The sequence below is a fragment of the Giraffa tippelskirchi genome, chromosome 8 (assembly GCF_054371585.1).
Source record: "Giraffa tippelskirchi isolate mGirTip1 chromosome 8, T2T-mGirTip1v1.2.pri, whole genome shotgun sequence".
In the NCBI taxonomy this organism is placed as follows: Eukaryota; Metazoa; Chordata; class Mammalia; order Artiodactyla; family Giraffidae; genus Giraffa; species Giraffa tippelskirchi.
This window is the reverse complement of record NC_137282.1, coordinates 66,690,832-66,715,241: the sequence shown is the minus strand read 5'-3', so window position 1 is coordinate 66,715,241 and position 24,410 is coordinate 66,690,832. Positions and strand designations below refer to the sequence as shown.

At 54.7% G+C, this 24,410-nt stretch overlaps 3 protein-coding genes across 3 annotated transcripts; all 3 read left to right on the top strand.

The window, feature by feature from the left end:
* Positions 1 to 1,744: 1,744 nt before the first annotated feature.
* On the top strand, positions 1,745 to 3,546 carry LOC145517320 (uncharacterized). Its single transcript, XM_081519599.1, has 3 exons — positions 1,745 to 1,921; positions 2,321 to 2,633; positions 2,886 to 3,546. Exons 1-3 carry the CDS (start codon positions 1,787 to 1,789, stop codon positions 3,512 to 3,514), a joined length of 1,077 nt encoding a protein of 358 aa, XP_081375725.1. The 5' UTR covers positions 1,745 to 1,786; the 3' UTR covers positions 3,515 to 3,546.
* Positions 3,547 to 9,384: 5,838 nt separating this feature from the next.
* On the top strand, positions 9,385 to 11,187 carry LOC145517322 (uncharacterized). Its single transcript, XM_081519601.1, has 3 exons — positions 9,385 to 9,562; positions 9,962 to 10,274; positions 10,527 to 11,187. Exons 1-3 carry the CDS (start codon positions 9,428 to 9,430, stop codon positions 11,153 to 11,155), a joined length of 1,077 nt encoding a protein of 358 aa, XP_081375727.1. The 5' UTR covers positions 9,385 to 9,427; the 3' UTR covers positions 11,156 to 11,187.
* A 5,832-nt stretch (positions 11,188 to 17,019) lies between these two features.
* Positions 17,020 to 18,830, top strand: LOC145517229 (uncharacterized). Its single transcript, XM_081519499.1, has 3 exons — positions 17,020 to 17,205; positions 17,605 to 17,917; positions 18,170 to 18,830. The coding sequence occupies exons 1-3, from the start codon at positions 17,071 to 17,073 to the stop codon at positions 18,796 to 18,798; spliced, it is 1,077 nt and encodes a 358-aa protein (XP_081375625.1). The 5' UTR covers positions 17,020 to 17,070; the 3' UTR covers positions 18,799 to 18,830.
* The last annotated feature ends 5,580 nt before the right edge of the window (positions 18,831 to 24,410 follow it).

The window sequence follows — 24,410 nt, the reverse complement described above, 5'->3', positions numbered from 1 at the left end:
AGGAGAGTATCGGAGAAGGCGATGGCGACCCACTCCAGTACTCTTGCCTGGAAAATGCCCTGGACGGAGGAGCCTGGTAGGCTGCAGGCCATGGGGTCGCGCAGAGTCAGACACGACTGAAGTGACTTAGCCGCAGCAGCAGCAGCAGGAGCCGGACAGTATGCTATTGGGAATACAACAACACACACAGATCCAGATCGATGGAATAAAGTTGAGGGTCCAGACACAGACCCCAGCATCCATGCTCAACTCATCTCTGACACAGAAGGGGAGAATATCCAAATGGGAACAAGAAAGCCTCTTCAATACATGTCCATGGGAAAACCAGACAGCTACATCTGAAGAACGCTATTGGTTTTGATCTCAGACCACCTCAATATCGGGGAAAACCTCACCCTAAAGGCTGATGTCATGAGATAGCTAGAAAGAAGCGTAGGTCAAAGGCTCCTTAACATCAGAGTCTCCTTGCCATTTGCTGGGCGGAGGTAGAAATGGGTCTCTTCAAGTAAGGGAAAGAGGTACACGAAGTACACCAATGGGTTTCCATCCAATGGAACCTCTTCACAACAGAGAAGCTAAGCAAGCATTCACAAATGCAAAAGAGAGGAAACGGAACACGAGAGACTCCTTGCAAGTGGTGTATCTGAGAAGGGGTTCATATGGAAAGAGACGAAGAATGCACAGCACTCAGATTCCAAGAAACACCACCACCACCCTTGACCCTTCCCCCATGACCAACTCCGACCTAAAGCCTTTCTCTCCCTCTAACCTATCCCTAAAACATAACCCTCATCTAATCATATACATGTGCATTCCTAGCATCCATCCGTCCACACACGAGAGAGAAAGAGGAAGACACAGACTGAATTGAGAAAGGAAAAGAGAGGGACACAGCCAGAGAGAGACACGGAACCAAAGAGAGGAAAGGAGTCGATGGTCCAGACTTTTCATCAATCTGTCTCGAAGGTAGAAGCAATGACAGCGCCCATCCACCCCAGAAGGGGGAAAAGGACGGAAGGTTTGGAGAGGAAAAGACAAGAACGCAGGGAGCCATTAGAAGCTCAGCCACCCGCAGAAGCCGAGCTGGGACACTTGAACAGAATCTCAATGGAAACAGAGGACCAGAAAGTTGGCCACTCTTTTCTATAAGAGAGGGAGACCTTCGAGTCTTCCTTTCGGTCCTCCAACTTGGATGCGGGGTCTCAAAACAGTCAGGAGGGGGAGTGCCTTTTCCTGGGTACCACGGCACATCCAGGCCTCGTTCTGCCCCATTCTGTGCTGTGTCAGCCCAGGAAGGAATCTTTCTTTCTGAAGTCTCAGCGCACACGCTCCACGTGATATCGGCCCCAGGTGGAAAGGCATGGAGCTGCTCGTAGGCCGACAGACCTAGGAAGCAGATGGGAGAATGACCGCCACTCTGCAGATGGAGAGACTGGGGAAACCCTGAGGGGCATATGCTTGTCCAGGGCCACACCACTTATGAGAAGAAGGAGCCTGGTCTGAGAGCAGCGGGGCCCTCGGAGCTCAGGCCCTGGCTGCACCCAGGCCTCCCCAGGGCTGTCGGCTGGGCTGGGTGGGTGTCACTGTGCCTGCACATGGCTTAAGGGTGGTGGTCGAGCAGTCAGAAACCCAGAGATTCCCTTGGGAAGTTTTGGGGAAGGGACCTCAGCACGAACCCCAGGAAATGATGTCACCTGCCGGCAACAGAACCCAACAGAACCCGCAACCCGGGTATCCAGGCCTCGAGAGCGGAGAGGAGCCCCCAGCCAGATCACTTGCTGCCGAGATGTTCTGCTGTTTGCCCCTGCCCAGAGGCCGGGGCCTCAGGAGAGCTCACAGGCAGTGTGCGTGGGCACCCTGTCGACGTTGGCTCAGGGCACCCCCGAGACGCCTCTGGCCCTTTGCCCGGAGAAACAGAAAGGTAACACGGGGAGCCCCAGGCCGGGCCAGGCCACCTCTCCCATGCCACCCGGAAACACCGGGTCCTTTGCCTGTGTGTGTGGATGCGGGTTTCTCGGGGTGTGTCTCCCTCAAGGAAGCCCAGGTGGATGTGGGGTCAGAAGCCTGCGGACAAGTTGTGTCCACACCCCAGGGGAGAGCATGCTGGGCGGGATGGGGAGAGTGCGGGCAGGGCCGGCCGCCCAGGCTGACCTCACACCCTCAGGTGGGTCTCTTTCCTCCCGGGTGGGGATCTGAGCAGACACACGTCTCTGACCCTTCTGGGCAGAGAAGTTCGAGCAGGCCGAAGCAGCGGCTCCACTGGCCAGGCCCAGCTCGGAAAACTCCCAGCATGGCTGGCTGACGGTCACTGTCGTTGCAGAGCTTCCCACGTGATGAGGCCGAGGACGGGGACACCCCATCCAGCTCCCGGAGGGAGGGGTCGGAGCATCACCCCCCCGCCCGTGAGGCCCAGTGCAGGCTCCAGGTGAGCGTGCCCACGGAGGCATCAGCCCCACCGGGGGCGAAGCGGAGGCGGGGAAGGCCTGCTGCCGAGACACCGCCCAGGATACACCCGGCGGCCCAGTCTGAGGCTGCCACGGAGCTCAGCACACCCGGCTCTGACCCAGAGTCCCGAGAACCCCGGCCTCTGAGGCAGCAGGAGGACCTGGAGCCCAGCACGCCAGAGCACAGAGGTGAGGACGCTGGGGCTGGTGTACGGGAGTGTGTGCGGAGGGGGTGCTGAGCTACACAGGGACGAGTCCCCGAAAGCTGCTGCTGGGCCTGCAGCAAGCGCTGGCCTCACACCCCCCGCCCCCCATCTTGCACACTTCAGTCCCAAAAGACATCCGACCCTGGGTATTCTTTGGGAATCTCTTGGAAGCTTTCTGTCCCGGGATACGCACATGCCAAGGCTGGCCTGCGGGCAAACGATGCTTCTCCCACAGCTCTAGCACTGGCCTCCAACTGGAACCAGGCTCCACTTCCCAGACCTGTCCCTACAGAGGTGGTGGCTCCAGGTGCAGGACCCAGGGATCCACCGAGGGCAGATGGAGAACCGAGACTTGCCCTCGCAGAGACACCAGGCCAGCTGGGTACTGGCCAGCACACCGGGCAGATCAGATCTCCGTGCCTGCAGGACCCCCAGCCCCAGGCACTGATGTCCCACCCCCTCAGCCAGAACCTCCACCTCCACGTGCACCTCTACCTGCTCGGCCTTTGGCAGGAGAACCCGAGGCAGAGGAGGAGTCACCGCCTCGGCAGGGAGAGCCTGCCCTGGCTCCCGCGCAACACCCAGACGCCCACGATGACTCACCCACCCCTGCAGGGAGAACGAGCCCCCGCTCTGGACAGAGACCCAGAGCCCTTGCCGGAAACACCACGTCCAGGGGAGCGGTCGGCTCTGCAGCCTCCATCCCTGTCTGCTCACCGTGGACGCCGTCAACTCGGTCTGCCCCCAGGGGACATGGAGTTCCTTTCCCCCGAACTGCTTTGCATTTGGTTTGTTTCCACCTTTCTGGTGATGTTTTCTTTTTTGCGTGGTTTCCTGTATTTTTGTTGGTTAAGTTGGGATTAGTAAACTTTTTCATCATTGTTGCAATTTGGGAACACTGTTGTGTAACTCTGGTGATACTGTGTTACCATCACCACTTTGTAGTTTCAGACCCGTTCCATCTTTATGCCCCACCCCCCAACAAAGCCTGGATTCAAGGCAAGCACGCCCTGTTCATCCCTCCGCCCGATCCTGAACACAATTTCATCTTTTCCTTCTGCATTCCTTCCTATATTCTTGGTGTCCCCAATCAATGACTCTCAGTGAAATGACTGAAGGAGTTTTTTTCGGACGCTCCACCTACTGTAAGACTCCACTGGAGAGTTCTCATGTTTATGTCCTTTGAACTAGCCTTTGATAGCCGAAAGTTCGTTGTACGTCCTTTCAAGATACCACGTGCCAAACGAAGCCCTTTTGGCAAATGCCATCATTATCTCCAGGCAGGCATTGCTGTTTGAAGGGTGCCATCTCAGCCAGAAGGCAGAGGCTGAGCTCCTCTTGTTGCACCAGCTCCCAAAAGAAGCCAAGAAAGGGAGCTGGAACAACAAACCACCCCAACGCCCAGGAAAGCGTTCTTCATGACAGAAGGCTAGAAAATGACCCAACATCCTTGTGGCCCAGAACCCCTCTAGAAATTCACTGTTCCATAAAAAAGAGAAACAGATGGGAAGTTCCAAGGAGAGGCAATGCCCATGGCCAGTGTATTTTAGAGACGGCCTGACCGCTCCGGGGAAGACACGCACTGACAGAACCCCTTGGGAAACAGCCGTGATAGTCCTCACTGTCGTAAGGGATTCCTCTGGGGACAACCTGCCCTGGGCACCACACGAGGGAGCAGACCGGCTTCTCTTCCTCTGCCCCCACACCATTCACTCATGAAGGCAGCTCAGGTGTTCTCATGCCCTGCCTGCCTGCCTGCCTGGCTCATCCGTGAGCTGTGACCACCTCCAGGACAGGACTCCACCTTCTGCTCTCTGTGTACCGTGAATCTGCACACAGTGGGCTTTCAGAACCTTAGGAGACTTGAGCCATTCCCACTCGAGCCAGAACCCTCCCCAGGAAGGAAAACAGCTGTGGAGTCCTTTTGGCCCCAGCACTGGTTCCGAAACCCTGGCGGCTCCTAGAGCCTCTACGGTGTGAAGAGGGAGGTCCCTTTTGACAGAGCTTTCCGGCCGTCAGATCTAAGCTGCTGTTTCACTGTCAGCTGTGTCTCTTCCGTTGCAGTGTTGCAGGTGGGCCACGCTGCTCCAAAGGAGCTCACAAGCTGAGTTTCAAGGGAGGTATTGAGAGGACAGGGATGGCTACAACGTGCTGCAAACTGAGTGAGGGTCCCCACAATCCTCAGCAAAGGTGTGTGGTGTGCAAGTGGGGAGTAGAGGGCCCCCAAGTTCCAAAGGAAGGGAGGTACTCGGGAGCTAAAGCCCTTGGCTGCTGTGGTAGCAGCTGCAGATGGCAGCTCGTCCACAGTGCACTTCGAATGAGGTCATATGAGCGGGACTCTGGAAATGTCTCCGAAATCCAGAGAAAGGGGTCAGGGTATGTGGGAATCCGGCGGGGGTGGGGGGTGGATGAAGGAAGGTGTCCTTCCTCTCTCCAGTGCAATTTGGTTTGGTGAGTCTCAAAGCTACCAGATGGCACTTCCCAAGTCAGGCCCCCGCAGGAATCAGGGTGGGCTGCATGCCTCGGCCCCTGCCACAGGGACAAGCCACACCAGTGGCCTCCCTGAGCTCCAATGGCCGGATCTGGGGGTTCTGTCTGGGTGCACACCTGCTTGTTCTGGCCAAGTTCCCCGCTTCTCTGAGCACCAGCTTCAACCTCTCGAATGAGGACATCGATTGCTACCTTGGCACGTTACTCTCTTCATCCTGTGAAGACTCATTAGGCTTATCCTACAATTACTAGCTGGCCCGAGGAGATATCTCCTGAATCCAGATTAAGCTGGAGTCTCCCAGGCTCATCTGGCATGTCTTCCCTGAAGTCTGCCAAAACCCACACCCTTGCGTTTCCAGGGACTCCCCTTAGCCAGCTGGGCAGAAAACCCAGCATGTTTCAAACAAGCTGACAGACAAGCGGGAGAGGACTCACGGGCAGACGGCTTCCCTCAGGTCTCGGGTGGAGCTCTGGGACCACAGCAGCAACAGGCCATCCCAGTCCCTGGGCTCAGCAGCGCCCTCATTCTCACGCCGGCGGCTCTGCCCTGAGGGGAGCAGGAAGGTCACCAACTGCCGCAGGCGGACCTCACGCCCCTCCCACTTATGGAGCCTGACCTCCCCCGGCCCCACCCCTTCCCCTACCCCAGCAGGACGAGAGCTCCTCTTCCCCTGGCTTCTAACGTGAGGCCCGGCCCTGGGCCCCGATTGGGCACTGCCCCAGTCCGGAGCCAATCACAGTGGCCAAGGAGGTGGAAGGCACCGATTGGCCAGGGCCAGGTCATGTGACCATACTCCCCAGGAAACTCAAATATTACCAAGATTCCCTAAGAAACCAATGAACAAAATTACCCAGTAAAGGCAAACCGTACTTTTTAATGAGGCCAAAGTCACAGAAAAAAAAAAAAAAAGCTTCACAATGAAGTGCTCAAGGAAGCTGCAAAATAAACTTTCAGAAAAGTTTAGTAGTTTTTTTAATAGGGTGACGGAGAGCTATACCTATCCCATATATGTGAATTTAGGTTTAAACTAGATTTCCCTTGGCTATTTTATAAGACAAAAAAACCCACATCACCCCCTTTCACTCCCCCCCACACCCAAAAAGTGTTTTAATCTATTGAATTTTTGTGTCCTCAGTTGTGTCTGATTCACGGCAACTCACGATCTCTACACAGCCAGGCTCTTCCGTCCATGGAATTCAGGGCAATTTTTTCTGTCACAGTAAATGCCCACCCTGGGTGATCCAAACGGAAGGGCTCAGAGGCTCCTGAGAGACTAACTCCTTTCAGCTGAGCACAGAGCTGGCTCCTCACTGGGATGCCTGTGGCCTGGGGCTCCCAGAGGGGAGAGCAGCACTCGCCCCACCGTGTGGTCACTGCTGGAAGTGCAGGCTGCTCCTCACTCCCCCTTGACAGTGTCCCTGAGGGCAGAACAGTGTGAAGTTAATCAAGGTGGAAACGCAAACTCCAATGCAAGCAAACTTCCCTCAAGGTCTCCAATACCACTCAGGAACAGGGTATTGGAAACTGCAGGGGATGACATGAATGAAGATGGAGACTTGACACCTTACACCGAGTTCACTTCCAGTTATCCCTAGACAAACATTCCATGAAAACTTGTCACAAATCTAGAGGAACAATGAGCCGAAACCGGACACGTGCTTTGAGTCTTCACACACAAAACTAAAAGGCAGTCCACAAAAAAAACCAGGAGAATACAGTGGACTTTGCAAAATCAAAGATATCTACTGTGGGAAAGACCTCAGTACAAAAGCAAAAGACAGGTCACACATCGCGAGACGAATGAGTGGAAACACAAAGCTTATCAAGGATGTGTCTCCAAACAGACAAAGAACACCAACACAACAAGCCTGTGAAAACTAGGGAAAGGTCTGAAGGGACACCAGACTGAGGAAGACACACACAGAGTATCCCGGATGATGTCCAGCACTGAGGGCCTGAAGAATCAACAGTCTAGTTGTACCTCCTCAGGCCTGTGTGACCCTGGGTGAGGCCTCTGTTTCCCGGTGGCCCTGAGAGATGGACAGGGAGGAAGGGGAAGAGAAATCACTTGCATTTCTAATACTCACAGCAAAGTCTTCCAATGAGAAGGGAATTATCACCCCCACTGACAATGCCATTCACTGAAGTGATCCCCACGGGTCCATCTAACCCAGAAGGGAAGGAAGGACCTGTTCTCACAAAACGGCGAGAGATGGAAGAAGGAAGATCAAGCCCACACCAATCCCTGGAAAGAGAAGCTGTGCTCAGGGCTTGAAAGAATTCCTATTTGGAAAATGATATCCCAGCCCCACAAGGCAATCCACAGCTTCGATGCTATTCCTCCCAAAATGCCAATGCATTTTCGCACCCAACCAAGAATTGCAAAAGGGGTACGGAAACAGAAAAGAGCCTAAATTGTCAATACAATCCGACGAAAAAGCCCCGATACGGACATCCAAGGTTGTGTGAAAGGAAATTAGACGACCAAACTAGGATCCTCAGGAGAGTATCGGAGAAGGCAATGGCGACCCACTCCAGTACTCTTGCCTGGAAAATGCCCTGGATGGAGGAGCCTGGTAGGCTGCAGGCCATGGGGTCGCGCAGAGTCAGACACGACTGAAGTGACTTAGCCGCAGCAGCAGCAGCAGGAGCCGGACAGTATGCTATTGGGAATACAACAACACACACAGATCCAGATCGATGGAATAAAGTTGAGGGTCCAGACACAGACCCCAGCATCCATGCTCAACTCATCTCTGACACAGAAGGGGAGAATATCCAAATGGGAACAAGAAAGCCTCTTCAATACATGTCCATGGGAAAACCAGACAGCTACATCTGAAGAACGCTATTGGTTTTGATCTCAGACCACCTCAATATCGGGGAAAACCTCACCCTAAAGGCTGATGTCATGAGATAGCTAGAAAGAAGCGTAGGTCAAAGGCTCCTTAACATCAGAGTCTCCTTGCCATTTGCTGGGCGGAGGTAGAAATGGGTCTCTTCAAGTAAGGGAAAGAGGTACACGAAGTACACCAATGGGTTTCCATCCAATGGAACCTCTTCACAACAGAGAAGCTAAGCAAGCATTCACAAATGCAAAAGAGAGGAAACGGAACACGAGAGACTCCTTGCAAGTGGTGTATCTGAGAAGGGGTTCATATGGAAAGAGACGAAGAATGCACAGCACTCAGATTCCAAGAAACACCACCACCACCCTTGACCCTTCCCCCATGACCAACTCCGACCTAAAGCCTTTCTCTCCCTCTAACCTATCCCTAAAACATAACCCTCATCTAATCATATACATGTGCATTCCTAGCATCCATCCGTCCACACACGAGAGAGAAAGAGGAAGACACAGACTGAATTGAGAAAGGAAAAGAGAGGGACACAGCCAGAGAGAGACACGGAACCAAAGAGAGGAAAGGAGTCGATGGTCCAGACTTTTCATCAATCTGTCTCGAAGGTAGAAGCAATGACAGCGCCCATCCACCCCAGAAGGGGGAAAAGGACGGAAGGTTTGGAGAGGAAAAGACAAGAACGCAGGGAGCCATTAGAAGCTCAGCCACCCGCAGAAGCCGAGCTGGGACACTTGAACAGAATCTCAATGGAAACAGAGGACCAGAAAGTTGGCCACTCTTTTCTATAAGAGAGGGAGACCTTCGAGTCTTCCTTTCGGTCCTCCAACTTGGATGCGGGGTCTCAAAACAGTCAGGAGGGGGAGTGCCTTTTCCTGGGTACCACGGCACATCCAGGCCTCGTTCTGCCCCATTCTGTGCTGTGTCAGCCCAGGAAGGAATCTTTCTTTCTGAAGTCTCAGCGCACACGCTCCACGTGATATCGGCCCCAGGTGGAAAGGCATGGAGCTGCTCGTAGGCCGACAGACCTAGGAAGCAGATGGGAGAATGACCGCCACTCTGCAGATGGAGAGACTGGGGAAACCCTGAGGGGCATATGCTTGTCCAGGGCCACACCACTTATGAGAAGAAGGAGCCTGGTCTGAGAGCAGCGGGGCCCTCGGAGCTCAGGCCCTGGCTGCACCCAGGCCTCCCCAGGGCTGTCGGCTGGGCTGGGTGGGTGTCACTGTGCCTGCACATGGCTTAAGGGTGGTGGTCGAGCAGTCAGAAACCCAGAGATTCCCTTGGGAAGTTTTGGGGAAGGGACCTCAGCACGAACCCCAGGAAATGATGTCACCTGCCGGCAACAGAACCCAACAGAACCCGCAACCCGGGTATCCAGGCCTCGAGAGCGGAGAGGAGCCCCCAGCCAGATCACTTGCTGCCGAGATGTTCTGCTGTTTGCCCCTGCCCAGAGGCCGGGGCCTCAGGAGAGCTCACAGGCAGTGTGCGTGGGCACCCTGTCGACGTTGGCTCAGGGCACCCCCGAGACGCCTCTGGCCCTTTGCCCGGAGAAACAGAAAGGTAACACGGGGAGCCCCAGGCCGGGCCAGGCCACCTCTCCCATGCCACCCGGAAACACCGGGTCCTTTGCCTGTGTGTGTGGATGCGGGTTTCTCGGGGTGTGTCTCCCTCAAGGAAGCCCAGGTGGATGTGGGGTCAGAAGCCTGCGGACAAGTTGTGTCCACACCCCAGGGGAGAGCATGCTGGGCGGGATGGGGAGAGTGCGGGCAGGGCCGGCCGCCCAGGCTGACCTCACACCCTCAGGTGGGTCTCTTTCCTCCCGGGTGGGGATCTGAGCAGACACACGTCTCTGACCCTTCTGGGCAGAGAAGTTCGAGCAGGCCGAAGCAGCGGCTCCACTGGCCAGGCCCAGCTCGGAAAACTCCCAGCATGGCTGGCTGACGGTCACTGTCGTTGCAGAGCTTCCCACGTGATGAGGCCGAGGACGGGGACACCCCATCCAGCTCCCGGAGGGAGGGGTCGGAGCATCACCCCCCCGCCCGTGAGGCCCAGTGCAGGCTCCAGGTGAGCGTGCCCACGGAGGCATCAGCCCCACCGGGGGCGAAGCGGAGGCGGGGAAGGCCTGCTGCCGAGACACCGCCCAGGATACACCCGGCGGCCCAGTCTGAGGCTGCCACGGAGCTCAGCACACCCGGCTCTGACCCAGAGTCCCGAGAACCCCGGCCTCTGAGGCAGCAGGAGGACCTGGAGCCCAGCACGCCAGAGCACAGAGGTGAGGACGCTGGGGCTGGTGTACGGGAGTGTGTGCGGAGGGGGTGCTGAGCTACACAGGGACGAGTCCCCGAAAGCTGCTGCTGGGCCTGCAGCAAGCGCTGGCCTCACACCCCCCGCCCCCCATCTTGCACACTTCAGTCCCAAAAGACATCCGACCCTGGGTATTCTTTGGGAATCTCTTGGAAGCTTTCTGTCCCGGGATACGCACATGCCAAGGCTGGCCTGCGGGCAAACGATGCTTCTCCCACAGCTCTAGCACTGGCCTCCAACTGGAACCAGGCTCCACTTCCCAGACCTGTCCCTACAGAGGTGGTGGCTCCAGGTGCAGGACCCAGGGATCCACCGAGGGCAGATGGAGAACCGAGACTTGCCCTCGCAGAGACACCAGGCCAGCTGGGTACTGGCCAGCACACCGGGCAGATCGGATCTCCGTGCCTGCAGGACCCCCAGCCCCAGGCACTGATGTCCCACCCCCTCAGCCAGAACCTCCACCTCCACGTGCACCTCTACCTGCTCGGCCTTTGGCAGGAGAACCCGAGGCAGAGGAGGAGTCACCGCCTCGGCAGGGAGAGCCTGCCCTGGCTCCCGCGCAACACCCAGACGCCCACGATGACTCACCCACCCCTGCAGGGAGAACGAGCCCCCGCTCTGGACAGAGACCCAGAGCCCTTGCCGGAAACACCACGTCCAGGGGAGCGGTCGGCTCTGCAGCCTCCATCCCTGTCTGCTCACCGTGGACGCCGTCAACTCGGTCTGCCCCCAGGGGACATGGAGTTCCTTTCCCCCGAACTGCTTTGCATTTGGTTTGTTTCCACCTTTCTGGTGATGTTTTCTTTTTTGCGTGGTTTCCTGTATTTTTGTTGGTTAAGTTGGGATTAGTAAACTTTTTCATCATTGTTGCAATTTGGGAACACTGTTGTGTAACTCTGGTGATACTGTGTTACCATCACCACTTTGTAGTTTCAGACCCGTTCCATCTTTATGCCCCACCCCCCAACAAAGCCTGGATTCAAGGCAAGCACGCCCTGTTCATCCCTCCGCCCGATCCTGAACACAATTTCATCTTTTCCTTCTGCATTCCTTCCTATATTCTTGGTGTCCCCAATCAATGACTCTCAGTGAAATGACTGAAGGAGTTTTTTTCGGACGCTCCACCTACTGTAAGACTCCACTGGAGAGTTCTCATGTTTATGTCCTTTGAACTAGCCTTTGATAGCCGAAAGTTCGTTGTACGTCCTTTCAAGATACCACGTGCCAAACGAAGCCCTTTTGGCAAATGCCATCATTATCTCCAGGCAGGCATTGCTGTTTGAAGGGTGCCATCTCAGCCAGAAGGCAGAGGCTGAGCTCCTCTTGTTGCACCAGCTCCCAAAAGAAGCCAAGAAAGGGAGCTGGAACAACAAACCACCCCAACGCCCAGGAAAGCGTTCTTCATGACAGAAGGCTAGAAAATGACCCAACATCCTTGTGGCCCAGAACCCCTCTAGAAATTCACTGTTCCATAAAAAAGAGAAACAGATGGGAAGTTCCAAGGAGAGGCAATGCCCATGGCCAGTGTATTTTAGAGACGGCCTGACCGCTCCGGGGAAGACACGCACTGACAGAACCCCTTGGGAAACAGCCGTGATAGTCCTCACTGTCGTAAGGGATTCCTCTGGGGACAACCTGCCCTGGGCACCACACGAGGGAGCAGACCGGCTTCTCTTCCTCTGCCCCCACACCATTCACTCATGAAGGCAGCTCAGGTGTTCTCATGCCCTGCCTGCCTGCCTGCCTGGCTCATCCGTGAGCTGTGACCACCTCCAGGACAGGACTCCACCTTCTGCTCTCTGTGTACCGTGAATCTGCACACAGTGGGCTTTCAGAACCTTAGGAGACTTGAGCCATTCCCACTCGAGCCAGAACCCTCCCCAGGAAGGAAAACAGCTGTGGAGTCCTTTTGGCCCCAGCACTGGTTCCGAAACCCTGGCGGCTCCTAGAGCCTCTACGGTGTGAAGAGGGAGGTCCCTTTTGACAGAGCTTTCCGGCCGTCAGATCTAAGCTGCTGTTTCACTGTCAGCTGTGTCTCTTCCGTTGCAGTGTTGCAGGTGGGCCACGCTGCTCCAAAGGAGCTCACAAGCTGAGTTTCAAGGGAGGTATTGAGAGGACAGGGATGGCTACAACGTGCTGCAAACTGAGTGAGGGTCCCCACAATCCTCAGCAAAGGTGTGTGGTGTGCAAGTGGGGAGTAGAGGGCCCCCAAGTTCCAAAGGAAGGGAGGTACTCGGGAGCTAAAGCCCTTGGCTGCTGTGGTAGCAGCTGCAGATGGCAGCTCGTCCACAGTGCACTTCGAATGAGGTCATATGAGCGGGACTCTGGAAATGGCTCCGAAATCCAGAGAAAGGGGTCAGGGTATGTGGGAATCCGGCGGGGGTGGGGGGTGGATGAAGGAAGGTGTCCTTCCTCTCTCCAGTGCAATTTGGTTTGGTGAGTCTCAAAGCTACCAGATGGCACTTCCCAAGTCAGGCCCCCGCAGGAATCAGGGTGGGCTGCATGCCTCGGCCCCTGCCACAGGGACAAGCCACACCAGTGGCCTCCCTGAGCTCCAATGGCCGGATCTGGGGGTTCTGTCTGGGTGCACACCTGCTTGTTCTGGCCAAGTTCCCCGCTTCTCTGAGCACCAGCTTCAACCTCTCGAATGAGGACATCGATTGCTACCTTGGCACGTTACTCTCTTCATCCTGTGAAGACTCATTAGGCTTATCCTACAATTACTAGCTGGCCCGAGGAGATATCTCCTGAATCCAGATTAAGCTGGAGTCTCCCAGGCTCATCTGGCATGTCTTCCCTGAAGTCTGCCAAAACCCACACCCTTGCGTTTCCAGGGACTCCCCTTAGCCAGCTGGGCAGAAAACCCAGCATGTTTCAAACAAGCTGACAGACAAGCGGGAGAGGACTCACGGGCAGACGGCTTCCCTCAGGTCTCGGGTGGAGCTCTGGGACCACAGCAGCAACAGGCCATCCCAGTCCCTGGGCTCAGCAGCGCCCTCATTCTCACGCCGGCGGCTCTGCCCTGAGGGGAGCAGGAAGGTCACCAACTGCCGCAGGCGGACCTCACGCCCCTCCCACTTATGGAGCCTGACCTCCCCCGGCCCCACCCCTTCCCCTACCCCAGCAGGACGAGAGCTCCTCTTCCCCTGGCTTCTAACGTGAGGCCCGGCCCTGGGCCCCGATTGGGCACTGCCCCAGTCCGGAGCCAATCACAGTGGCCAAGGAGGTGGAAGGCACCGATTGGCCAGGGCCAGGTCATGTGACCATACTCCCCAGGAAACTCAAATATTACCAAGATTCCCTAAGAAACCAATGAACAAAATTATCCAGTAAAGGCAAACCGTACTTTTTAATGAGGCCAAAGTCACAGGAAAAAAAAAAAAAAAAGCTTCACAATGAAGTGCTCAAGGAAGCTACAAAATAAACTTTCAAAAAAGTTTAGTAGTTTTTTTAATAGGGTGACGGAGAGCTATACCTATCCCATATATGTGAATTTAGGTTTAAACTAGATTTCCCTTGGCTATTTTATAAGACAAAAAAACCCACATCACCCCCTTTCACTCCCCCCCACACCCAAAAAGTGTTTTAATCTATTGAATTTTTGTGTCCTCAGTTGTGTCTGATTCACGGCAACTCACGATCTCTACACAGCCAGGCTCTTCCGTCCATGGAATTCAGGGCAATTTTTTCTGTCACAGTAAATGCCCACCCTGGGTGATCCAAACGGAAGGGCTCAGAGGCTCCTGAGAGACTAACTCCTTTCAGCTGAGCACAGAGCTGGCTCCTCACTGGGATGCCTGTGGCCTGGGGCTCCCAGAGGGGAGAGCAGCACTCGCCCCACCGTGTGGTCACTGCTGGAAGTGCAGGCTGCTCCTCACTCCCCCTTGACAGTGTCCCTGAGGGCAGAACAGTGTGAAGTTAATCAAGGTGGAAACGCAAACTCCAATGCAAGCAAACTTCCCTCAAGGTCTCCAATACCACTCAGGAACAGGGTATTGGAAACTGCAGGGGATGACATGAATGAAGATGGAGACTTGACACCTTACACCGAGTTCACTTCCAGTTATCCCTAGACAAACATTCCATGAAAACTTGTCACAAATCTAGAGGAACAATGAGCCGAAACCGGACACGTGCTTTGAGTCTTCACACACAAAACTAAAAGGCAGTCCACAAAAAAAACCAGGAGAATACAGTGGACTTTGCAAAATCAAAGATATCTACTGTGGGAAAGACCTCAGTACAAAAGCAAAAGACAGGTCACACATCGCGAGACGAATGAGTGGAAACACAAAGCTTATCAAGGATGTGTCTCCAAACAGACAAAGAACACCAACACAACAAGCCTGTGAAAACTAGGGAAAGGTCTGAAGGGACACCAGACTGAGGAAGACACACACAGAGTATCCCGGATGATGTCCAGCACTGAGGGCCTGAAGAATCAACAGTCTAGTTGTACCTCCTCAGGCCTGTGTGACCCTGGGTGAGGCCTCTGTTTCCCGGTGGCCCTGAGAGATGGACAGGGAGGAAGGGGAAGAGAAATCACTTGCATTTCTAATACTCACAGCAAAGTCTTCCAATGAGAAGGGAATTATCACCCCCACTGACAATGCCATTCACTGAAGTGATCCCCACGGGTCCATCTAACCCAGAAGGGAAGGAAGGACCTGTTCTCACAAAACGGCGAGAGATGGAAGAAGGAAGATCAAGCCCACACCAATCCCTGGAAAGAGAAGCTGTGCTCAGGGCTTGAAAGAATTCCTATTTGGAAAATGATATCCCAGCCCCACAAGGCAATCCACAGCTTCGATGCTATTCCTCCCAAAATGCCAATGCATTTTCGCACCCAACCAAGAATTGCAAAAGGGGTACGGAAATAGAAAAGAGCCTAAATTGTCAATACAATCCGACGAAAAAGCCCCGATACGGACATCCAAGGTTGTGTGAAAGGAAATTAGACGACCAAACTAGGATCCTCAGGAGAGTATCGGAGAAGGCAATGGCGACCCACTCCAGTACTCTTGCCTGGAAAATGCCCTGGACGGAGGAGCCTGGTAGGCTGCAGGCCATGGGGTCGCGCAGAGTCAGACACGACTGAAGTGACTTAGCCGCAGCAGCAGCAGCAGGAGCCGGACAGTATGCTATTGGGAATACAACAACACACACAGATCCAGATCGATGGAATAAAGTTGAGGGTCCAGACACAGACCCCAGCATCCATGCTCAACTCATCTCTGACACAGAAGGGGAGAATATCCAAATGGGAACAAGAAAGCCTCTTCAATACATGTCCATGGGAAAACCAGACAGCTACATCTGAAGAACGCTATTGGTTTTGATCTCAGACCACCTCAATATCGGGGAAAACCTCACCCTAAAGGCTGATGTCATGAGATAGCTAGAAAGAAGCGTAGGTCAAAGGCTCCTTAACATCAGAGTCTCCTTGCCATTTGCTGGGCGGAGGTAGAAATGGGTCTCTTCAAGTAAGGGAAAGAGGTACACGAAGTACACCAATGGGTTTCCATCCAATGGAACCTCTTCACAACAGAGAAGCTAAGCAAGCATTCACAAATGCAAAAGAGAGGAAACGGAACACGAGAGACTCCTTGCAAGTGGTGTATCTGAGAAGGGGTTCATATGGAAAGAGACGAAGAATGCACAGCACTCAGATTCCAAGAAACACCACCACCACCCTTGACCCTTCCCCCATGACCAACTCCGACCTAAAGCCTTTCTCTCCCTCTAACCTATCCCTAAAACATAACCCTCATCTAATCATATACATGTGCATTCCTAGCATCCATCCGTCCACACACGAGAGAGAAAGAGGAAGACACAGACTGAATTGAGAAAGGAAAAGAGAGGGACACAGCCAGAGAGAGACACGGAACCAAAGAGAGGAAAGGAGTCGATGGTCCAGACTTTTCATCAATCTGTCTCGAAGGTAGAAGCAATGACAGCGCCCATCCACCCCAGAAGGGGGAAAAGGACGGAAGGTTTGGAGAGGAAAAGACAAGAACGCAGGGAGCCATTAGAAGCTCAGCCACCCGCAGAAGCCGAGCTGGGACACTTGAACAGAATCTCAATGGAAACAGAGGACCAGAAAGTTGGCCACTCTTTTCTATAAGAGAGGGAGACCTTCGAGTCTTCCTTTCGGTCCTCCAACTTGGATGCGGGGTCTCAAAACAGTCAGGAGGGGGAGTGCCTTTTCCTGGGTACCACGGCACATCCAGGCCTCGTTCTGCCCCATTCTGTGCTGTGTCAGCCCAGGAAGGAATCTTTCTTTCTGAAGTCTCAGCGCACACGCTCCACGTGATATCGGCCCCAGGTGGAAAGGCATGGAGCTGCTCGTAGGCCGACAGACCTAGGAAGCAGATGGGAGAATGACCGCCACTCTGCAGATGGAGAGACTGGGGAAACCCTGAGGGGCATATGCTTGTCCAGGGCCACACCACTTATGAGAAGAAGGAGCCTGGTCTGAGAGCAGCGGGGCCCTCGGAGCTCAGGCCCTGGCTGCACCCAGGCCTCCCCAGGGCTGTCGGCTGGGCTGGGTGGGTGTCACTGTGCCTGCACATGGCTTAAGGGTGGTGGTCGAGCAGTCAGAAACCCAGATATTCCCTTGGGAAGTTTTGGGGAAGGGACCTCAGCACGAACCCCAGGAAATGATGTCACCTGCCGGCAACAGAACCCAACAGAACCCGCAACCCGGGTATCCAGGCCTCGAGAGCGGAGAGGAGCCCCCAGCCAGATCACTTGCTGCCGAGATGTTCTGCTGTTTGCCCCTGCCCAGAGGCCGGGGCCTCAGGAGAGCTCACAGGCAGTGTGCGTGGGCACCCTGTCGACGTTGGCTCAGGGCACCCCCGAGACGCCTCTGGCCCTTTGCCCGGAGAAACAGAAAGGTAACACGGGGAGCCCCAGGCCGGGCCAGGCCACCTCTCCCATGCCACCCGGAAACACCGGGTCCTTTGCCTGTGTGTGTGGATGCGGGTTTCTCGGGGTGTGTCTCCCTCAAGGAAGCCCAGGTGGATGTGGGGTCAGAAGCCTGCGGACAAGTTGTGTCCACACCCCAGGGGAGAGCATGCTGGGCGGGATGGGGAGAGTGCGGGCAGGGCCGGCCGCCCAGGCTGACCTCACACCCTCAGGTGGGTCTCTTTCCTCCCGGGTGGGGATCTGAGCAGACACACGTCTCTGACCCTTCTGGGCAGAGAAGTTCGAGCAGGCCGAAGCAGCGGCTCCACTGGCCAGGCCCAGCTCGGAAAACTCCCAGCATGGCTGGCTGACGGTCACTGTCGTTGCAGAGCTTCCCACGTGATGAGGCCGAGGACGGGGACACCCCATCCAGCTCCCGGAGGGAGGGGTCGGAGCACCACCCCCCCGCCCGTGAGGCCCAGTGCAGGCTCCAGGTGAGCGTGCCCACGGAGGCATCAGCCCCACCGGGGGCGAAGCGGAGGCGGGGAAGGCCTGCTGCCGAGACACCGCCCAGGATACACCCGGCGGCCCAGTCTGAGGCTGCCACGGAGCTCAGCACACCCGGCTCTGACCCAGAGTCCCGAGAACCCCGGCCTCTGAGGCAGCAGGAGGACCTGGAGCCCAGCACGCCAGAGCACAGAGGTGAGGACGCTGGGGCTGGTGTACGGGAGTGTGTGCGGAGGGGGTGCTGAGCTACACAGGGACGAGTCCCCGAAAGCTGCTGCTGGGCCTGCAGCAAGCGCTGGCCTCACACCCCCCGCCCCCCATCTTGCACACTTCAGTCCCAAAAGACATCCGACCCTGGGTATTCTTTGGGAATCTCTTGGAAGCTTTCTGTCCCGGGATACGCACATGCCAAGGCTGGCCTGCGGGCAAACGATGCTTCTCCCACAGCTCTAGCACTGGCCTCCAACTGGAACCAGGCTCCACTTCCCAGACCTGTCCCTACAGAGGTGGTGGCTCCAGGTGCAGGACCCAGGGATCCACCGAGGGCAGATGGAGAACCGAGACTTGCCCTCGCAGAGACACCAGGCCAGCTGGGTACTGGCCAGCACACCGGGCAGATCGGATCTCCGTGCCTGCAGGACCCCCAGCCCCAGGCACTGATGTCCCACCCCCTCAGCCAGAACCTCCACCTCCACGTGCACCTCTACCTGCTCGGCCTTTGGCAGGAGAACCCGAGGCAGAGGAGGAGTCACCGCCTCGGCAGGGAGAGCCTGCCCTGGCTCCCGCGCAACACCCAGACGCCCACGATGACTCACCCACCCCTGCAGGGAGAACGAGCCCCCGCTCTGGACAGAGACCCAGAGCCCTTGCCGGAAACACCACGTCCAGGGGAGCGGTCGGCTCTGCAGCCTCCATCCCTGTCTGCTCACCGTGGACGCCGTCAACTCGGTCTGCCCCCAGGGGACATGGAGTTCCTTTCCCCCGAACTGCTTTGCATTTGGTTTGTTTCCACCTTTCTGGTGATGTTTTCTTTTTTGCGTGGTTTCCTGTATTTTTGTTGGTTAAGTTGGGATTAGTAAACTTTTTCATCATTGTTGCAATTTGGGAACACTGTTGTGTAACTCTGGTGATACTGTGTTACCATCACCACTTTGTAGTTTCAGACCCGTTCCATCTTTATGCCCCACCCCCCAACAAAGCCTGGATTCAAGGCAAGCACGCCCTGTTCATCCCTCCGCCCGATCCTGAACACAATTTCATCTTTTCCTTCTGCATTCCTTCCTATATTCTTGGTGTCCCCAATCAATGACTCTCAGTGAAATGACTGAAGGAGTTTTTTTCGGACGCTCCACCTACTGTAAGACTCCACTGGAGAGTTCTCATGTTTATGTCCTTTGAACTAGCCTTTGATAGCCGAAAGGACGTTGTACGTCCTTTCAAGATACCATGTGCCAAACGAAGCCCTTTTGGCAAATGCCATCATTATCTCCAGGCAGGCATTGCTGTTTGAAGGGTGCCATCTCAGCCAGAAGGCAGAGGCTGAGCTCCTCTTGTTGCACCAGCTCCCAAAAGAAGCCAAGAAAGGGAGCTGGAACAACAAACCACCCCAACGCCCAGGAAAGCGTTCTTCATGACAGAAGGCTAGAAAATGACCCAACATCCTTGTGGCCCAGAACCCCTCTAGAAATTCACTGTTCCATAAAAAAGAGAAACAGATGGGAAGTTCCAAGGAGAGGCAATGCCCATGGCCAGTGTATTTTAGAGACGGCCTGACCGCTCCGGGGAAGACACGCACTGACAGAACCCCTTGGGAAACAGCCGTGATAGTCCTCACTGTCGTAAGGGATTCCTCTGGGGACAACCTGCCCTGGGCACCACACGAGGGAGCAGACCGGCTTCTCTTCCTCTGCCCCCACACCATTCACTCATGAAGGCAGCTCAGGTGTTCTCATGCCCTGCCTGCCTGCCTGCCTGGCTCATCCGTGAGCTGTGACCACCTCCAGGACAGGACTCCACCTTCTGCTCTCTGTGTACCGTGAATCTGCACACAGTGGGCTTTCAGAACCTTAGGAGACTTGAGCCATTCCCACTCGAGCCAGAACCCTCCCCAGGAAGGAAAACAGCTGTGGAGTCCTTTTGGCCCCAGCACTGGTTCCGAAACCCTGGCGGCTCCTAGAGCCTCTACGGTGTGAAGAGGGAGGTCCCTTTTGACAGAGCTTTCCGGCCGTCAGATCTAAGCTGCTGTTTCACTGTCAGCTGTGTCTCTTCCGTTGCAGTGTTGCAGGTGGGCCACGCTGCTCCAAAGGAGCTCACAAGCTGAGTTTCAAGGGAGGTATTGAGAGGACAGGGATGGCTACAACGTGCTGCAAACTGAGTGAGGGTCCCCACAATCCTCAGCAAAGGTGTGTGGTGTGCAAGTGGGGAGTAGAGGGCCCCCAAGTTCCAAAGGAAGGGAGGTACTCGGGAGCTAAAGCCCTTGGCTGCTGTGGTAGCAGCTGCAGATGGCAGCTCGTCCACAGTGCACTTCGAATGAGGTCATATGAGCGGGACTCTGGAAATGGCTCCGAAATCCAGAGAAAGGGGTCAGGGTATGTGGGAATCCGGCGGGGGTGGGGGGTGGATGAAGGAAGGTGTCCTTCCTCTCTCCAGTGCAATTTGGTTTGGTGAGTCTCAAAGCTACCAGATGGCACTTCCCAAGTCAGGCCCCCGCAGGAATCAGGGTGGGCTGCATGCCTCGGCCCCTGCCACAGGGACAAGCCACACCAGTGGCCTCCCTGAGCTCCAATGGCCGGATCTGGGGGTTCTGTCTGGGTGCACACCTGCTTGTTCTGGCCAAGTTCCCCGCTTCTCTGAGCACCAGCTTCAACCTCTCGAATGAGGACATCGATTGCTACCTTGGCACGTTACTCTCTTCATCCTGTGAAGACTCATTAGGCTTATCCTACAATTACTAGCTGGCCCGAGGAGATATCTCCTGAATCCAGATTAAGCTGGAGTCTCCCAGGCTCATCTGGCATGTCTTCCCTGAAGTCTGCCAAAACCCACACCCTTGCGTTTCCAGGGACTCCCCTTAGCCAGCTGGGCAGAAAACCCAGCATGTTTCAAACAAGCTGACAGACAAGCGGGAGAGGACTCACGGGCAGACGGCTTCCCTCAGGTCTCGGGTGGAGCTCTGGGACCACAGCAGCAACAGGCCATCCCAGTCCCTGGGCTCAGCAGCGCCCTCATTCTCACGCCGGCGGCTCTGCCCTGAGGGGAGCAGGAAGGTCAACAACTGCCGCAGGCGGACCTCACGCCCCTCCCACTTATGGAGCCTGACCTCCCCCGGCCCCACCCCTTCCCCTACCCCAGCAGGACGAGAGCTCCTCTTCCCCTGGCTTCTAACGTGAGGCCCGGCCCTGGGCCCCGATTGGGCACTGCCCCAGTCCGGAGCCAATCACAGTGGCCAAGGAGGTGGAAGGCACCGATTGGCCAGGGCCAGGTCATGTGACCATACTCCCCAGGAAACTCAAATATTACCAAGATTCCCTAAGAAACCAATGAACAAAATTATCCAGTAAAGGCAAACCGTACTTTTTAATGAGGCCAAAGTCACAGAAAAAAAAAAAAAAAGCTTCACAATGAAGTGCTCAAGGAAGCTACAAAATAAACTTTCAAAAAAGTTTAGTAGTTTTTTTAATAGGGTGACGGAGAGCTATACCTATCCCATATATGTGAATTTAGGTTTAAACTAGATTTCCCTTGGCTATTTTATAAGACAAAAAAACCCACATCACCCCCTTTCACTCCCCCCCACACCCAAAAAGTGTTTTAATCTATTGAATTTTTGTGTCCTCAGTTGTGTCTGATTCACGGCAACTCACGATCTCTACACAGCCAGGCTCTTCCGTCCATGGAATTCAGGGCAATTTTTTCTGTCACAGTAAATGCCCACCCTGGGTGATCCAAACGGAAGGGCTCAGAGGCTCCTGAGAGACTAACTCCTTTCAGCTGAGCACAGAGCTGGCTCCTCACTGGGATGCCTGTGGCCTGGGGCTCCCAGAGGGGAGAGCAGCACTCGCCCCACCGTGTGGTCACTGCTGGAAGTGCAGGCTGCTCCTCACTCCCCCTTGACAGTGTCCCTGAGGGCAGAACAGTGTGAAGTTAATCAAGGTGGAAACGCAAACTCCAATGCAAGCAAACTTCCCTCAAGGTCTCCAATACCACTCAGGAACAGGGTATTGGAAACTGCAGGGGATGACATGAATGAAGATGGAGACTTGACACCTTACACCGAGTTCACTTCCAGTTATCCCTAGACAAACATTCCATGAAAACTTGTCACAAATCTAGAGGAACAATGAGCCGAAACCGGACACGTGCTTTGAGTCTTCACACACAAAACTAAAAGGCAGTCCACAAAAAAAACCAGGAGAATACAGTGGACTTTGCAAAATCAAAGATATCTACTGTGGGAAAGACCTCAGTACAAAAGCAAAAGACAGGTCACACATCGCGAGACGAATGAGTGGAAACACAAAGCTTATCAAGGATGTGTCTCCAAACAGACAAAGAACACCAACACAACAAGCCTGTGAAAACTAGGGAAAGGTCTGAAGGGACACCAGACTGAGGAAGACACACACAGAGTATCCCGGATGATGTCCAGCACTGAGGGCCTGAAGAATCAACAGTCTAGTTGTACCTCCTCAGGCCTGTGTGACCCTGGGTGAGGCCTCTGTTTCCCGGTGGCTCTGAGAGATGGACAGGGAGGAAGGGGAAGAGAAATCACTTGCATTTCTAATACTCACAGCAAAGTCTTCCAATGAGAAGGGAATTATCACCCCCACTGACAATGCCATTCACTGAAGTGATCCCCACGGGTCCATCTAACCCAGAAGGGAAGGAAGGACCTGTTCTCACAAAACGGCGAGAGATGGAAGAAGGAAGATCAAGCCCACACCAATCCCTGGAAAGAGAAGCTGTGCTCAGGGCTTGAAAGAATTCCTATTTGGAAAATGATATCCCAGCCCCACAAGGCAATCCACAGCTTCGATGCTATTCCTCCCAAAATGCCAATGCATTTTCGCACCCAACCAAGAATTGCAAAAGGGGTACGGAAACAGAAAAGAGCCTAAATTGTCAATACAATCCGACGAAAAAGCCCCGATACGGACATCCAAGGTTGTGTGAAAGGAAATTAGACGACCAAACTAGGATCCTCAGGAGAGTATCGGAGAAGGCAATGGCGACCCACTCCAGTACTCTTGCCTGGAAAATGCCCTGGACGGAGGAGCCTGGTAGGCTGCAGGCCATGGGGTCGCGCAGAGTCAGACACGACTGAAGTGACTTAGCCGCAGCAGCAGCAGCAGGAGCCGGACAGTATGCTATTGGGAATACAACAACACACACAGATCCAGATCGATGGAATAAAGTTGAGGGTCCAGACACAGACCCCAGCATCCATGCTCAACTCATCTCTGACACAGAAGGGGAGAATATCCAAATGGGAACAAGAAAGCCTCTTCAATACATGTCCATGGGAAAACCAGACAGCTACATCTGAAGAACGCTATTGGTTTTGATCTCAGACCACCTCAATATCGGGGAAAACCTCACCCTAAAGGCTGATGTCATGAGATAGCTAGAAAGAAGCGTAGGTCAAAGGCTCCTTAACATCAGAGTCTCCTTGCCATTTGCTGGGCGGAGGTAGAAATGGGTCTCTTCAAGTAAGGGAAAGAGGTACACGAAGTACACCAATGGGTTTCCATCCAATGGAACCTCTTCACAACAGAGAAGCTAAGCAAGCATTCACAAATGCAAAAGAGAGGAAACGGAACACGAGAGACTCCTTGCAAGTGGTGTATCTGAGAAGGGGTTCATATGGAAAGAGACGAAGAATGCACAGCACTCAGATTCCAAGAAACACCACCACCACCCTTGACCCTTCCCCCATGACCAACTCCGACCTAAAGCCTTTCTCTCCCTCTAACCTATCCCTAAAACATAACCCTCATCTAATCATATACATGTGCATTCCTAGCATCCATCCGTCCACACACGAGAGAGAAAGAGGAAGACACAGACTGAATTGAGAAAGGAAAAGAGAGGGACACAGCCAGAGAGAGACACGGAACCAAAGAGAGGAAAGGAGTCGATGGTCCAGACTTTTCATCAATCTGTCTCGAAGGTAGAAGCAATGACAGCGCCCATCCACCCCAGAAGGGGGAAAAGGACGGAAGGTTTGGAGAGGAAAAGACAAGAACGCAGGGAGCCATTAGAAGCTCAGCCACCCGCAGAAGCCGAGCTGGGACACTTGAACAGAATCTCAATGGAAACAGAGGACCAGAAAGTTGGCCACTCTTTTCTATAAGAGAGGGAGACCTTCGAGTCTTCCTTTCGGTCCTCCAACTTGGATGCGGGGTCTCAAAACAGTCAGGAGGGGGAGTGCCTTTTCCTGGGTACCACGGCACATCCAGGCCTCGTTCTGCCCCATTCTGTGCTGTGTCAGCCCAGGAAGGAATCTTTCTTTCTGAAGTCTCAGCGCACACGCTCCACGTGATATCGGCCCCAGGTGGAAAGGCATGGAGCTGCTCGTAGGCCGACAGACCTAGGAAGCAGATGGGAGAATGACCGCCACTCTGCAGATGGAGAGACTGGGGAAACCCTGAGGGGCATATGCTTGTCCAGGGCCACACCACTTATGAGA